The sequence below is a fragment of the Camellia sinensis genome, chromosome 13 (genome assembly GCF_055761805.1).
Source record: "Camellia sinensis isolate YWXY chromosome 13, ASM5576180v1, whole genome shotgun sequence".
NCBI classification, from domain to species: domain Eukaryota; kingdom Viridiplantae; phylum Streptophyta; class Magnoliopsida; order Ericales; family Theaceae; genus Camellia; species Camellia sinensis.
Window position 1 is genome coordinate 68,989,510 of NC_138973.1, and position 16,945 is coordinate 69,006,454.

The 16,945-nt window shown below is 34.0% G+C and overlaps 1 protein-coding gene across 1 annotated transcript; it reads left to right on the forward strand.

The window, feature by feature from the left end:
• Positions 1-5,424: 5,424 nt before the first annotated feature.
• Positions 5,425-14,217, forward strand: LOC114281021 (elicitor-responsive protein 3). Its single transcript, XM_028223450.2, has 5 exons — positions 5,425-5,708; positions 12,421-12,486; positions 12,629-12,755; positions 13,417-13,531; positions 13,910-14,217. Exons 1-5 carry the CDS (start codon positions 5,642-5,644, stop codon positions 13,976-13,978), a joined length of 444 nt encoding a protein of 147 aa, XP_028079251.2. The 5' UTR covers positions 5,425-5,641; the 3' UTR covers positions 13,979-14,217.
• Positions 14,218-16,945: the final 2,728 nt, after the last annotated feature.

Genomic DNA, 16,945 nt, shown 5'->3' on the forward strand with positions numbered 1-16,945 from the left:
ACACCCTTTTTTATTTGCCTGATAATCTCACATTAGACCTAACAAAGCAACCCAAAACTTCTTCATCTCTCGTGTCCCTCTAGATAGGACCTAAGCTCAAATATATATAGAAATCAAAACTTAATAGGCAAGGTTCTAAGTGGATAAGGAACGGATGGACTTGAAAGGATAAGCATGGTAGACTTAGAAGACTTAGACTTGAAAGTCTTGGCGAATACTTGATGATGACTAGATGGATAAGTTTTGGTGGACAAATACCAAGACTTGGAAACTTAGAGGGAAAGAAAAGGAAAACCAACAATAACACATTAATACATTATAATATTAAAATATCTGCTAACATATATATAATTATTTATATTAATTAATACACCACTGATTAAGATGCCCACAAAATTTGATTAGGAAACTCCAAATGATTTCAGTTGATAAAAACACATGTATAACATACATAAAATAGTTTCTAAAAAATTTCGCACTGCTTAAGAGAGAAAATTTTGCTAAAAATCTGCAAAAATAATAATTAGAACAATAAAGTCCAAATGTGTAATTTCCACCGCAAATCAGAGCAACCAAACAACTTTAAAACATTATGAATTTTTTTTTAGAACATTCCTTTACATGTGATTAAGATGCCCAGCGAATTTTATTAAAAAAAGACTATAAACAAGTTGAGAGATCAAACAAAAAAATGGTGCAGAAAATAACAATTACGGAGGTTCGAACACAAATTTTAATAAAATTCATGCAATTAATTTTGAAGATAAAAGGGTTGGTTTTTATGTAGGGAAGTGTTTTAGGTATTCTATTTCTTGTTGAACAAAAATTAGCCACAAAGTTAAGTAAATCATCAATAGATTTTAATAGTTGGACTTAATTCTCATAAAGTCTTATTGAAAATAAGTTCTAGTAAAATTATCACTAAAAATAATTTGTGACGATTTTTTGTATACGTCACTAAAAATTGACAATTAGTGACTTTTTTTTGTCACAATTTTTATATATTGTCGCCAAAACTTACAATTAATGACATTTTTTTATGACGAATTTCCAAACTGTCATTAAAAGTTGAAAATTAGTGACTTTTTGTGACGATTTTTTAAACTGTCGCTAAAACTTATAATTAGTGACATTTTTTGTGATAAAATTTTTAAACTGTTACTGAAAATTAACAATTAATGACATTTTTTTTTATAAAAATGTCATTAATTATCAGCAGACCTATTGACAATAAATTCACCTATTAAAACCAACATATAAGTCTCCCAAAAAATTAAGGCAAAAAGTAACTCATTCTCTCTATCTTTTTATATAAAAAAATATTAAAAAATTAATTTCCAAATAAATCCATTTGACAATTTTAGGTGTTTTTTATTGGTTTTAGATTGGATTGAATTACTAGGAAACCTCAATTTGAAAACAACAATCCCATTATTTGTATTTTGGGTTTGGAAACTTGGGTTGGACTTCTTTTTCTAATTTTTATAAGTTAAAATACATTTGAGTTTTGATGAGAGATTGAAAAAATCAAATTACAGTTTTTGACCATTTGTTCTAATTTGATAGTGAAAATTATTACTTGTGGAATTGACTATGGACGTTTGTTTGGTCGAACCACATAGTCCTTGTTTGGCATGTAGTTATTAAGTTGAATTAGTCACAAAAAAAATAAAATATGTTAAAAATTCAATAATATAAAATATCACATTCAAATCATAATTATCTTATTTTTTTCTCTCACAAAAGTTAAAAAAGTCAAAAAGTCTAACCCAAATGAAATTTTTTAGCCCAAACTAAAATATTCAAAAAGTCAAAAATTGTTTATCTCTATTTATTTGTGTTGTTATTATTCTTAATATTTATAACCATCATAAGTCTTCTTGTGGTTGAGTTTTCTAGCAATTCTTGGCACAAAAGAATTGCAAAAAAAATATGCTCATGAAATAGTTAATCCAACATTGAATTTAATTTCATTCAAAAGAAGGAGAAGAAGAATCTGTTTTTTATTATTTTTATAGTCATCATCATGTTTAAACAAACCAAAAAAACATTGAGGCAAACAAAAGTCAATGATGGAATAATAATAATCACTAAATATTTTTAAAAATTTATAAATAATTTTTATAATAAATTTCTGATTTCATAGCTGTTAGTTAATGGTTTGGTAAATTAATTTTTTAATGATATATTTTAGCACTCATCTTGCAAAAATAAATAAATATATATATACTCATCTTGCAAATATTTTGAAAATTCTATTATTTTGTTGAATTAATTTTTTTTCATTTTAATACTTATATTTTTAATAAATATATTTTTAAATATATTTATAATATAATTATGACATCACGTTGCGACTGTTTCAACCTGACAGTTGAACTGGTGACCCGTCCATCTAATTCTTTTTTAATTTAGGGGGATTTGGTGATAGCCCCCTCACTATCTAATTTGTCTTTCAAAATGACAAGAATTATATAAGTACTTTCAAAACCCCCTAATATTTTAAAACTTGTTTCTTTTACTATATTACCCTCATATCTATCAGCTCTCCTATTAAGTCATCTTCACTATATATTTCAGAGTAAAATTTTACTCTGTATAAAAGTAAAATTTTACATTCTGAAACTAAAAGTAAAATTTTACTCTGTATGAAAGTAAAATTTTACTCTGTATGAAAGTAAAATTTTATTCTATATAAAAGTAAAATTTTACATTCTGAAACTAAAAGTAAAATTTTACTCTGTATGAAAGTAAAATTTTACTCTGTATAAAAGTAAAATTTTACTCTGAATAAGAGTAAAATGTTACACTCTGCAACTAAAAGTAAAATTTTACTCTGTATAAAAGTAAAATTTTACTCTGTATAAAAGTAAAATTTTACTCTGAAAAACTAATAAAATGTTAGACTCTACACAAAAGTAAAATTTTACTTTGTATAAAAGTAAAATTTTACTCTGAAAAATGAGTAAAATGTTAGACTCTACACAAAAGTAAAATTTTACTCCATATAAAAGTAAAATTTTACTCTGGTTCTGTCAAATGAAAAAAACAGATCAATAGAACCAGAATAAAATTTTACTCTGGTTCTGTCAAACGAAATTAGATACAAAACAACAAAAATAAATAAAAAACAAACAAACAAACAAAAACAAAACAAATTAATCAACAAATCAACATATCTAATTGAGAAGAAAAACTTCTAAAACTCGATCAACAATTACAAATCTCAGTGAAAAGAATACATGTGTTCAACAACACTCATACACACTAATATATATATATATATATATATACATATATTCAAAACTCAAATCTGTGTTTAAAAAAATATGTATAACCAAACAACTCCACCCGCACTCTTCTCCACGTGGTCATTGCGAACTCGATGGATCTTCAAATTGCAATAGAAGCTTCAAATTGAGTCTAATTTCGCTTCAAGATAGCAAACACAAGTCTGATTTCGATTCAGTTAGCGAAGTCGATCTGCAAGTCGTTCGAACTTAGAGTTTGCAACCTTTAAGCCAGATGCAAACTGAAATCGCAATTCCAATTAGAACTTGAAATCCAAAGTTCTCATCGAAGTTAATTCAAAGAACAACGAGTCACAAGAGAGAACCCAAGGTCAGATCGCGAAGGACTCCAGTTCGTAATCGCGAGTTCCAGAAGCTTGAATTTGGGTTGATTGTCGAATCGGATCAATTTTGCGATGAAGTCCTTGGTTTCTTAACAGACGCAAATTAGATTAAAGCTTCAAACTAAGTTTCAATTCAAATACACAAGTCAGATTGTGATTGCTTGAACTAGGTCAGTGTTCTAGGTCAAAGATTGAATGAATCTTAGGTTTAGATGAACTCGATTTTGGCTGGCCAGAGTCATAGAGACCAAGAAGGTGGAGAGAGAGAGTGGGTGGAGAAGGTGGGAAGATTTAGTTGAGGGTATAATAGTCTGAAAAAATATTTAAATAATAAATTTTGTCCTTTATGCAAAATTTTATAATTATGAAGGGGTTTAAAAATTTTAATTTTTTTCTTAATCCTTTTAACAATGAAAGAAAGATAAAAGGAGTTTATAGCCAAATTTTCCTTTAATTTATTTACCGTTCCGATTTTCAAAATATTGTCCTACACACAATTTGTCCCACAAAATTTGTCCGTAATATTTGGCGCGCACATAGTTTTTTTGAATTTTATTAACAAGTGTACTTCCAATATATGTTAACAAATTTTATTTTAAATTCTATATTAAAGTGTGCGATATAAAACATATATCATTATTTTAACTTAAAAAATATATACAAATTCACTTTTTAAATTTATTTTTTAAATTCAATAATATATAAATAAGATAATTGATTGATAATTAAGTAATATTTAATTATCACCCAAGCATCTTCCTAACATGAGTGATATAATTTTTGAGTCTGAATATCAATACTCTTTTAAATTTTATTAATCACCTATTCAAAAGGAAAAAAAAAAATTGACTTAGACCATCTTCTATTGTTCAAATTCATGATCAAATTTAAATTTGATAAAAAAAAATCAAACCAAACAAATCCTTATTTGGTTTGTGTTTCTCAAAAAATTTTGAGAAAAATTCTTTACAAATAAGTTTTCAAAAAGTAATCAAACCAAACAAATTTTCTCAAAAAAATTTTTCAAAACTTGTTTGGTTTACAAATTTTTCAAACAAATCTCTCTCTCATACACATCAAATCAATCACTTTTGTCAAAACTCTCTCTCAAAATAATTTTTCAAAACATCTTTTAAAAAAAAACAAAACCAAACAAATTTTCGTACTTTTTATCTCAAAACATGTTTCTCAAATAAAACAAGATCTTTTGCTCTTTTAACGGTTCATCAAATCTATGATTTTTTAAATTTTTTATCAAATTAAGAATTGATGTGTTTTTTATCAAATCATTGTTTATTGTCATTAGATTTTTATCACTGGATGTTTTCAAATGACCACTTCAAAGAAAAAATTTATGAAAAAATTACACTGACTGATCAACCCGTCAATCGTCTACTCAGTTGACCAATAATTAGATGAAGCTTCAAAATCGCCTGTTTGAACACTTAGGCCAAGTTTGGGTAGTTTAAAAAAAGTCAAAAAGCCAAAAAGTTACTTAAAAAGTTAAAAAGTCATCACTATTCACCAAGAGTCAACAATTACGGCTGCGCAATTCCCAATTCTAATTTTTCCCTACAAACTAATTTTTACAATTTTTTATTACACATTTTTTCATAAAAAGTCAAAAAGTTAACCCAAACATTCATATTTTCAACCTCAACTTTTTAGTCTAAAAAGACAAAAAGTGCACTTATTTAGTCTTCCCAAACTTGGCCTAATATCCAAAAAAAAAAAAAAAAAAAAAAAAAAACTTTTATTCAAATTCAATGAAGAAAAAAAAAAAAAAGAATGTACAGCTGAAAATGCTTGCGCATACTTGACCAAACCGCGTCGCAATTTTATTGGCTTCGGCTCCGAAGTCGGGTCTTGTCGATTCGGTTCCATTCGGACCGGCCCAAACCGTGTATAAATAACCCGTTCAACACACTCGTATGCAAGAAGAGGGAATTCCTGCGATTCAGTTTTCGAGAAATCGATCAACTTTCAGTCTCTTATTTTCTCGGGAAAATGCCTCGAGGAACGCTTGAAGTCCTTCTTGTTGGCGCCAAGGGTCTTGAGAACACTGATTTTCTCAGTGAGTTTTCCTTCAAAATATATGCTTTTTTTTATTTCTATCATTTGATCTTCTTCCATCTGATCTGTATCGATCAAATTGTTGACTTTTGTTTTTCCATTTCTGTCTTGTGTCTTGATGCTGAAGAAATCGAAAGAAAATAAGAGTTATAACTTTGTGTGTATATACGAACTGCTATTTTATCAATCTAAAATTCGCATCTTGGAATTGCTACGAGGATTGAGGACCATTTTTAGTTCAAATTTACTTGATCTCGAATTTCAGATCTTGGATTTGCTATGAAGACCATTTTAGTTCGAATTTTGTACTAACATGATCTCAAAATTCTAATGCAAAGTGAAATAATAATTGGAGAAAGTAAGAGAAGATAGAGATGAGCGAATAGAGAGAGAGAGAGGGGCACAATTGTTTCTATATGTTGTATTTCAATTACACAAAGAAGGCACTCTATTTATAGAGGATGCCTTGGATGCCTATGAACAATTAAATAACACTACACTAACATAATGCTACACTAACATAATGCTACACTACACTAACATAATGATACACTAACATAATGCTACACTACACAAAGATAATGATGCACTAACATAATGCACTACACTAACATAATGATACACTAACATAATGCTACACTAACATCCCCCCGCAAACTCAAGGAGGGAAAGCATCAACCAAGTTGAGTTTGGAAACAAGATCATTGAAGCGGCCAGGAGGATGAGCCTTAGTGAAGATATCAGCGGGTTGATCGACGGAAGCGATAGGGAAAAGACGAACAGTACCACAGGTAACATGCTGGCGAATGAAATGACAATCAATCTCAATATGTTTGGTGCGATCATGAAAAACATCATTGTGAGCAATCTGAATGGCACTCTGATTGTCACAATAGAGAGGGGTAGGATCAGAAGAAGAAACACCCATATCAGCAAGGAGCCAGCGAAGCCAGAGAAGTTCCTGAGTGGTATCAGCAAGAGCTCGGTATTCAGCTTCGGTGCTAGAGCGGGCAGTGAGGGATTGTTTTTTGCTACGCCAAGCAAGAAGAGAGTCCCCTAAGAAGAAGCAGAATCCCGTGGTGGAGCGTCGATCCGTAGGATCCCCAGCCCAATCAGCATCGGAAAAGGCACGCAGTTCAAGAGAGGAGGAAGCAGAGAAGTGAAGACCATGGAACAGAGTGCCTTTGAGGTAGCGAAGGATGCGGAGTAGAGCAGTATAGTGGGGAGTGCGAGGAGCCGACATGTACTGACTGACAATGTGAACAGCATAGGCAATGTCAGGACGAGTTACTGTGAGATAGACAAGGCTGCCGACGAGTTGGCGATAAAGAGTAGCATCAGAGAGAAGAGTCCCATCGAGAGGAGTGAGACGAATCTGAGGATCGACTGGAGTAGAGGTAGTTTTGCAATCAGTCAGACCAGCACGAGCCAGAAGATCGGATGCATATTTGGCCTGGGACAAATAGGAACCAGTAGAATCATGAGAGACTTCAAGGCCTAAGAAGTAGTTAAGAGTACCAAGGTCCTTCATCTCAAACTGGCGGTGGAGAAACTGTTTGAGGTGGAGAATACCAGCTTCATCATTACCAGTGATAATCATATCATCCACATACAGAAGAAGAAGAGTGGTACCATGAGAAGTAGTCCGGATAAAAAGAGCAGAGTCATAGGAGCTAGAGGTGAACCCAAAATCATGAATGGTAGAACTGAACGTAGCAAACCAAGCACGAGGTGCTTGCTTGAGGCCATAGAGAGCACGTTGTAGTTTGCAAACCTGATGAGGGGGAAAAGTGGACCCAGGTGGAGGTTGCATGTAGACCTCCTCAATAAGATGACCATTGAGGAAAGCATTTTTGACATCCATCTGAAAGAGCCCCCAGTGGCGAGCAGCAGCAACAGCAAGTAAACTGCGAACAGAGGTTAGCCGAGCAACAGGAGAGAATGTCTCCTCATAATCAATACCATATTCCTGGTTGAAACCCTTGGCAACAAGACGAGCTTTGTAGCGTTCAATAGAGCCATCAGAATGTGTTTTGATTTTGTAAACCCATTTGCAGCCAATGGCAGTCTTGCCAGGAGGAAGATCAACAAGATCCCAAGTATGAGCTTTGTCCAAGGCCTGTAGTTCATCGGTCATAGCTTGCTGCCAAAGAGGATTAGTACAAGCCTCACGATAGGAGGTAGGTTCATAAGTAGAGAAGGCAGCAGATCCAACAATATAATCACGAAGATGGATAGGAGGTTGAGTTACCCGGCGTGGTCGACCCGTAGGAGGATCGGTGGGAGGAAGAACCGGTGGAGAAGGAGGTGTGGCAATAAGAGGTAGACCTTCAGGGAGAGCAGGCTGGATAGGATCAGGAGTGAGCAAGGGCGTCTCGATGGAGGAGGAACCTGTATCAAAATCAGCAGAGAAAAGATCTACAGAAGGATTAGTAAACAGTACAGTAGTGGAGAGTGCGGGTAAGTGAAAAGAGGATAGCGAGGAAAACATTTGGTGCTCCCAGAAAACGACATGGCGGGAGATACGAAGACGTTTAGAGAGAGGATCCCAACAGCGAAAGCCTTTATGTTCAATTCCATACCCAAGAAAGCAACAAAGACGAGAACGAGGTTCAAGCTTGGTGTGTTCATGGGATTGAAGTAGAACAAAGCAGGCAGAGCCAAAAACCCGGAGATTGGCGTAAGGAGGGGGAGTGCCATGTAGACGTTCAAAGGGAGTTTGATTATGGATGACAGGAGAAGGAGCACAGTTGATAGTGTAAACAGCAGTGAGGGCAGCTTCCCCCCAAAAGTTTTCAGGGCAGGAAGAAGAGAGAAGAAGGGCGCGAGTAGTGTCAAGAATATGCCTATGTTTCCGTTCAGCACGGCCATTTTGCTGGGACGTGCCAGCACAAGAACGATGAGGCAGTGTACCATGATGCTGAAGAAAGGAAAGGAAATCAGAATCCCGATATTCCATAGCATTGTCAGAGCGAAAATTTTTGATGGTTTTGGAGAATTGGGTGTGGACCATTTGGGCAAATCTATAATAAATGTGTTTAAGTTCAGACCTAGTTTTCATGAGAAAAAGCCAAGTAAACCGGGAAAAATCATCAATAAAGACAACAAAATAGCGGGATCCCCCCATAGTAGTAGTAGGGGAGGGCCCCCAAATATCGGAATGGATAAGATCAAAAGGTGCAAGGGAAACTGAAGTACTTTTATTAAATGATAAAGCAGGTTGTTTGGCAAGTTGACAGGGGATACAATCGAAATTATCGGGAATTACATGACCCAACTGTCCACTAGAAACCAAAGACCGTAAGCGATTAACAGAAATATGCCCTAAACGACAATGCCAAAGATGAAAGGGAGATAATGAGGAAGTAGATGTAGGAGCAGCAATCGGAGGAGAGGCAGGAACATGAAGGTGAATGAGTTCATAGAGACGTCCATGCTTACGGCCGATCCCAATAGTCTGCCCCGTCTGAGGGTCCTGTACCAAACAATCAGTAGCAGAAAATGTGACAGTTAGACCAAGTTCACATAATTGACCAATGGAAATAAGGTTTAAGGTAAGAGCAGGAATATGATAAACTTGAGGGATAGATAAAGAAGAGGTGGAAACAGTACCAACATGACGGACAGACATGAGGGAACCATCAGCAGTATGTATTGAGGGAATATGAGGAGATGAAGAGAAGGAAGAAAAGATAGTAGAACTGGAGGTCATATGATTACAACAGGCAGAGTCAAAATACCAAGAAGAGTTACCTGGGATTACAGACAAAGCAGTAGGAGGAGGTGTACCAGATGGGGAGAGAAGTTGTTTGAGCATGGCCTCTACATCCGTTGGAGAAAAGCGAGGGGTAGACGGAGCAGACGACTCAGAGAACCCCGCAGAGGTGACAGCATCAGTGTGGGGAGACTGATTCCCGAAAGCAGCAGCAGCAGTAGGATGAGGCTGATTCCTAGAAGCAGTAGTAGCAGTGTGATGAGACTGATTCCCGGAACGATGAAAGCTTCCCTGGGCAGAGCCACCGCGAGAGGAGTGGCTATTGGACGATGATCGGGAGGGATTGCGAAAACAATCCTGTTGCAGATGACCAGGACCAAGTTTGTTACAGTAGCGGCAGGATCTGACGGGGCAATTGACCAGGAGATGGGTTGAAGGAAGACCCCGATTCTGACAATAGAGGCAAGCAGTGGTCCGTTGGGTAAATGATGGCCGGTACGGAGGAGTGGCCAGAACAGAGTCCACATGATGAGTTTGAAGAGTACCGAGACGCGTCTCCTCTGATAGCAACTCAGAAATTGCTTGTTCAAGAGTGGGCAATGGATGGCGATGAAGCAGAGAGGCACGTACGGGCTCAAAGGAGGAAGTAAGAGCCATAAGAAAATGCACCAACCTTTGCTGGTTGCGATAGATAGTAAATAAAACAGCATCTTCGGGGGTATGCCAAGTTGGTTCTGAAAGAGCAAGCTGATCCCAAACAGAGTACATTTGAGAAAGGAAGTCATTAATGGACTGAGTGGATTCTTGGCGCATGCGGTGAAGTTGGTTCTGAAGTTGATATTGGTGGGCAAGACCAGTAGTCTGGTATCGTTCTTTCAAGAAATCCCAGATGTCTTTTGCAGGAGTAGTTACAGAGTCAAGCTGAAAGCGACCAAACTGAAGACTGATAGATGTAACAGAGGTATTACGAAACCAGGTAATGATTTGGTAATTCTTACTGTCCCATTCCTCAAGTCGGTCTTCAAATGTAGCAGTAGGAACAGTAGTTTCATTAGTGTCACTGTCTTTCACCGGTTTAGTCACATCCCCGGTGACAATTCGCCAGAGCTTCTTCCCTTTTAGGAAGGAGGACATGGCTTGGGCCCACAGAACATAGTTTGAACCATTCAAAATAACGGAAATAGGATAGGAGGCATCATGACGATCCATAATACTAGTTGAATAGGGTTTAAAGTAATATGATAGACCTGTAGGAGCAAAATTAGGTAAAACAGAGTGTACCAGTGAGTCCGGAAGGTCGAAAATAGCCAGGAAAGGTATGCTGGACAGAGATGATGTCAGCAAATATGTCAGCGGCGCACGTTAGCAGAGTGCAGGAAGGAACACGTTAGCAGGAAGCGGCGGTGCACGGTAGCGGCAGGCGCAGACGCGGCGCACGGTAGCGGATTCGGCGCACGCGGGTGCACAGTAGTGAAACGGCGCACGAGAGGCGCACAGTAGCAGGCGCGGCGTACGGGAGAGGCAGGGCTGACGTCAGCTGCGGGTCGTGTGGGCGCGTGTAGGCGCGTGTCGGAAGGGAGAAACAACGGATGGCGCGTGCGGGCGCGTGTGAGATTGGTGGCGGAAATGGTGACGCGCAGTGGACACTGGCGGCGCGTGTGGGCGCGTGAAAGGTTTTCTGAGGCCGGGCTTGGTGCCGTTGGAATCGTGAGGAAATTCCGAGTGGTTTGATGTAGTGCCGCTGTGGATGGGACTAAACACCAAAATTGCAAAATGCCAGAAATGTAACACTGTGCTCTGATACCATGAAATAATAATTGGAGAAAGTAAGAGAAGATAGAGATGAGCGAATAGAGAGAGAGAGAGAGGCACAATTGTTTCTATATGTTATATTTCAATTACACAAAGAAGGCACTCTATTTATAGAGGATGCCGAGGATGCCTTGGATGCCTATGAACAATTAAATAACACTACACTAACATAATGCTACACTAACATAATGCTACACTACACTAACATAATGATACACTAACATAATGCTACACTACACAAAGATAATGATGCACTAACATAATGCACTACACTAACATAATGATACACTAACATAATGCTACACTAACACAAAGCATGAATTAGTTGGTTTCATCTATGTAATTGTTTATTCAATATACATGATATGTTCTGTGGGTAGTCAATATTTTCGTATGCAATTATAGTTGTAAAAAATGTTAGGCTCGTTAAAAGATCGTTGAAGATTAACTCAGTAAACAATTAAACTTGAATATATTTAATAAACATAATTTTCTGATCTCAACTCGATAAGTTTATACCCAATATAAAATTAAATAAAAAACCAAGACCCTTACGTTTGGCTTGTGATCTGCTTGATTAGAACTCTTTTGAAATCTGCTTAAAAGATAAACAAACTACTGTATCTATCCAAAAAAAAAAGATAAACAAATTACTATACTTGACCACATTTTTTAAAAGCTCCTTGAACAACTCACTACCACTATGGGTCGTTTATGATCCGAATAGCTATGTATGTGAGTACCTCAAAGCTATACGCTCGACTTGTTTTTATTTTTTAATTTTTTTTTATTTTAAAAATACTCGGTGGGATTATAATACTGGAGTCAGTTATAAAACAATAAGTGATTGTTAGACTAATGATTAAGAAAGTCAAAGGTTATGTACTTAGGTTTCATACTTCTCCAATCCTTCCCAACACCCAAGATTGATGAGAGAATTCACTGGAAGATGGCCTTCTGGTAGTTGTGTGATCTTATTTATTCATTTACCAAAACTTTATAGATTAAAATTGGAAATTTAGGTTAGTTTGCTCTAAGGGATTTGGTTAGGTTGGTCTTTATAAGTCAAACCCGTCTTGTATTCTTTGCACTTTAAAAGATCACAATCACTGTTGCATCTCAATACCTCATGACAATTGGCCTTTGTGTTTCTGTTTGATGAGGTCTTTGTGATGATAATGAGCAGGTAACATGGATCCCTATGTCATCCTTACTTGTCGTACTCAGGAGCAAAAAAGCAGTGTTGCATCAGGTTAAGTTCCTAATCAGTTCTAGTTTTCAAGATTTATTTAAATATGTCTCGCGAATTTGTTCAAATTTTATCAAATATAACTTAGCATAGATGCCTAATACTTCTTGTAAACAATGCTCACCCTTACAAATGGTTAATGCAGGAAAAGGATCAGAACCAGAGTGGAATGAGAGTTTTTTGTTTACTGTATCTGATGGCACTACAGAACTTTTAATTAAAATAATGGACAGTGATCATGGTTCAGCAGATGATTTTGTGGGTGAGGCAACGTGAGTAGCAGCCTCTTTCTACCAATCTTTTTTGGCGAACAAATTTATGCATATACCATTTTACTTGTCATTATTTTCTAGTGTAAATACAAATCAGGCATCACCACGGCCAGTATAAAAATCTAGTTAGCTCTGATTCATGAAAATTTAGTTTGCCTAGTGAACTGGTCCATACAGGTTGACTTTCATGGATGCCATCCAAAACACATCTACTTCTTTCAGCTCTTGTTAAAACACAATGAAAATGATTAGAATCTGTTTGGATAGATGTGGATTTCAAATCAAGCGATTTGACCTTAATCATTCAAGGATAATAACTCAAATCTAGATATGACAGCTTGCTTATGAATTTCAAGATGAGTTAAATAGTTTTGTCATGATGGATTTGAAATGACCACATAAAATTAGTTATTTGAAATCATACTAACAATTCTCTTTCTAGCTATAAAGATCCTACTAAAATATATATCTTTCTATCTTATCTTCTTCTATTGTTTTTCTATCAATTTAACCTCAAATATCTTGATTTGAAATCCACACCTACCCAAATGGACCCCTTAATGTGCTATACATCCACTCGCTACATGAAACAGTTATTTAAGTAAACTTTCCGATGCAAGTATTGGTGTAATTTTTTATTTCTTGAATTTGCATCCTATAGAATTCCACTTGAGCCAGTGTTCATGGAAGGAAGCATGGCGACAGCTTCATACAATGTGGTGAAAGATGAAGAATATCATGGAGAAATTAAAATTGGGCTCACTTTCACTTCTGAGGTTAGTTATAATATCTCCGATCTTCCATTTATGGTTGCAAAGCAAGGACAAGATATTAAAAACAACAACTGAGGTTTCTACATAGAACTGACACTATTTCTGGTCAAAGTTGCATCTCAGTTGAGTCAAATTTTGAATCTCTGCAATATGTGTGGGGTTTAAGTCACATAATTTTGAATTAATTGAATATAAATGGCATTAGACAAATAACAATGCTAACACTTTAAAACATGCTCAAAATTTGATTTGTGTAGATTGATTCATTATGAGTGTGATCCACGCATACATTCAAAATTTGAGCACTTTTCTGGATATATAACATTTCTATTAGACAAATATTATCGGTGGCTTACTTTGGATCCTTTACGTGTTTCATAGGAAGGTTGTGAGGATGTGTTTTGTGAGCAAGAAGAAAGCTCTGGAGGATGGAAAGAGTCTTCATATTGAAATTTCGCCTACCATTGATGGAAAATTTCTTTTTGGACTCTTAAGTTCTACGGTATTGGAATGGAATAAAAATTGCCATATTTGGTATCAATTTCAAGTAATAACACTTGTTTTGGAAGTTTGTGTGTGATGCAGATGTGTCGTGTTATTTTGTAAAATATGATTGCCATCAGCTACTTCGCTTGAGTGTTCTCCGATTGCCCAATTTTAATGTATAAATGAAGTTCTGATCAAAGAAATTGTGCAAACTCTCTTTGCAGCTAAACCATTGACTGTGTAATTAATTTGTACAGTTGTTTGGTTATGCTTCCATTTCTTGTCTTTTTGTTTCCCTTTTTCTTTTCCCCTTTGATATATTGCTTTCGTTGATTTCAAAAAAAAAAAAGTAATTTTTTTAAAATGAAAACATATATATATTTACTTATTTTTGAAATAAATTTTCATTTTCTCCTTTCTTTCCCACCACCTCATGCTACCGCTCATAGCTGTTACGGTGATGGTGTCAAGTTGGACAATTGCTTTAAAAGCTGGTTTTCAGCTCTAAAAAACCAAAAAGAGCAACAAAACGTTTTTTTTTTTTTTTTTAAACGAGAAGAGCCACAAACTGTTTGGTCGGCTATTTTGACTAGGTTTAAGTCTTAAAGAAAAAAATTAAAATTGAGAATAGTTATCAAACCTAATTATAAGCCAAAAATAAGCATATACGCTCATGGTTGAAATCATTTGGTCGACTATTTTAAATAGGTTTAAGTCAAGAAAAAAAAATTAAAATTAAAAATAGTTATCAAACCTATTTATGAGTCAAAAATAAGCATACACCCTCATGGTTAAAACCATTTGAAAAATCATAAACGCTTTAACCATTATGCAATGTTTGAAAATCAGGATCAGATTGGTTAGTCAGATCGGTGATTGAACCTGAATATAGTTCAGATGACGTTCCAAACTCGGACTATATTCAAAATGAACTTAGATTTTAAAAATCGAAATAATAGGCCGATCACGGATCGACATAATCAACCAAATTTGAAAATTTAAAATTTCTTCAAAAAAATGTATTGTGGAGAGGACTTGAACATAAAATCAAGTGTATAAAAAGTAACCAGTGTAACTACTAAATCATTAACACAATTATTAACAATGTAATAAGTATCTATACCATATATTCAATATTATCTTAATTATTTTTACTAAAAATCAATGTATAAAAAACATAAAATAAATTAATTTTAAGAATTCTTTTTTTGTAATTGTTTATTATTTATTATTTTTGTAATTTTAAATCTTTATTTTTTATACTTATAAATTTTAATATATTTATGACATAATTATAATATCACTATTCAATTCCAATTCATCCGCAATTAAACTAGTGACCCGTCTGATTTTCAAAACATTGCGGTTAATGCATTTGTTATGAGAAAATTCATTTACTTAATTTTTTTTTACCCGTTCATCTAATTAAAGGCTTTTGTGTTGAAGAGATTCTAATGTCTTGGATTTGGTAAAAATTACATGACCAGAGTATTACTTTATATATACTCATTACAATACCCAATTGAAAAAATTAGATTCACTTGTTGGGTTTAGATTTTTAGGATTCATTTTTAAAAATTAAATTTTTATTGTTTTTGACTGAATTTTTTTAATATCTTATTTTTTTTTTTTAGATACACGTAATATAAATATATTTAAAAAGTATAATATTTGTGAAAAAAAATCTTTTGAAAATTTACTAATACCAAAAATATATTTAAAAAAATACGAGAATTTAATACATTTTTTATATTATTGTGTATTTATTGGTTTTTTTTTTTGTATAAATATTGTACTTTTTAGATATATCTAAATAAGGTACATCTAAAAAAATAAAAAAAAAATATTTAAAATTTTAAAAATATTCACTAAAAATAAAAATAAAAACACGAAAAATAAAAAACTAAATTCCCAAAAAAATTGAATCCAGAAAATTAAAACTAAACACACAAATTTTTTTCCTTTCTTTTCTTTTTTTTTCCCCCTCTCCAGAAATTCAAGAATCTAAGGGCAAATTACACTTTGTATCCCTGTATTTTACACCAAATTCTATTTTGGTCCCTACACATTAAATCATGATAGTCAACCCCGTGAACTTCTGATCAAATCTCACTTTGGCCCTGACAGCCAAACCCCCTACACTTGTAGTTAAATTTCATTTTGGTCCCTGCACAAGTGTCAATGTCTCCATTCTATTACTACATTGTCTAAATATTTAATAGAATACAGTCATGTAACAAAAATGTAATTACGAAATGAGGGTAAAAGACAAAAATCATTCACATTTCTCATAAATACACACTTTGTTCTATATGATAAACACGTGAGAGGTATATAATACAATATATATATATATATATATATATTTGTGTGTGTATTTGCAAGCAAATAGAATTTTTGAACCAAAAAAAATGCAGTAGTGAAATTGAAGAGAAAGGAAGAGGAATGGGTAAAAGACTGCTATTGTGGAAAACTTAGTTTCATGATTTCAATTTATGCAAAATCCTAGTTCATCTTCTTAATTGTTTACATTTTTCGTTTTGTTTTAATCTAATACAGTCATAATTTGATGTAAATTTTAGAATACAGTACATATTATTAAAAAATAAGAATGATTTTTCTCTCTTAATCTTCTTTTTAAACTACATTTTTGTCACATAAATGAATCTTATTAAAGATTTAAACAATAGAATAATAAAAAATAAAACATTTAACACTTGTATACGAACTAAAATAGAATTTGACCAAAAGTATTTTGAATTGACTATTACGATTTCATTTGCAAGGACGAGTAAAATTTAACCAAAAATACGGAGAATTAACTGTCATAATTCCATGTGTGGAGGCCAAAATTAGATTTGGTGTAAATTGCAAAAGCACCAAGTATAATTTACCAATAATCAAATTTTTGGTTGACCTATTTCAACTATC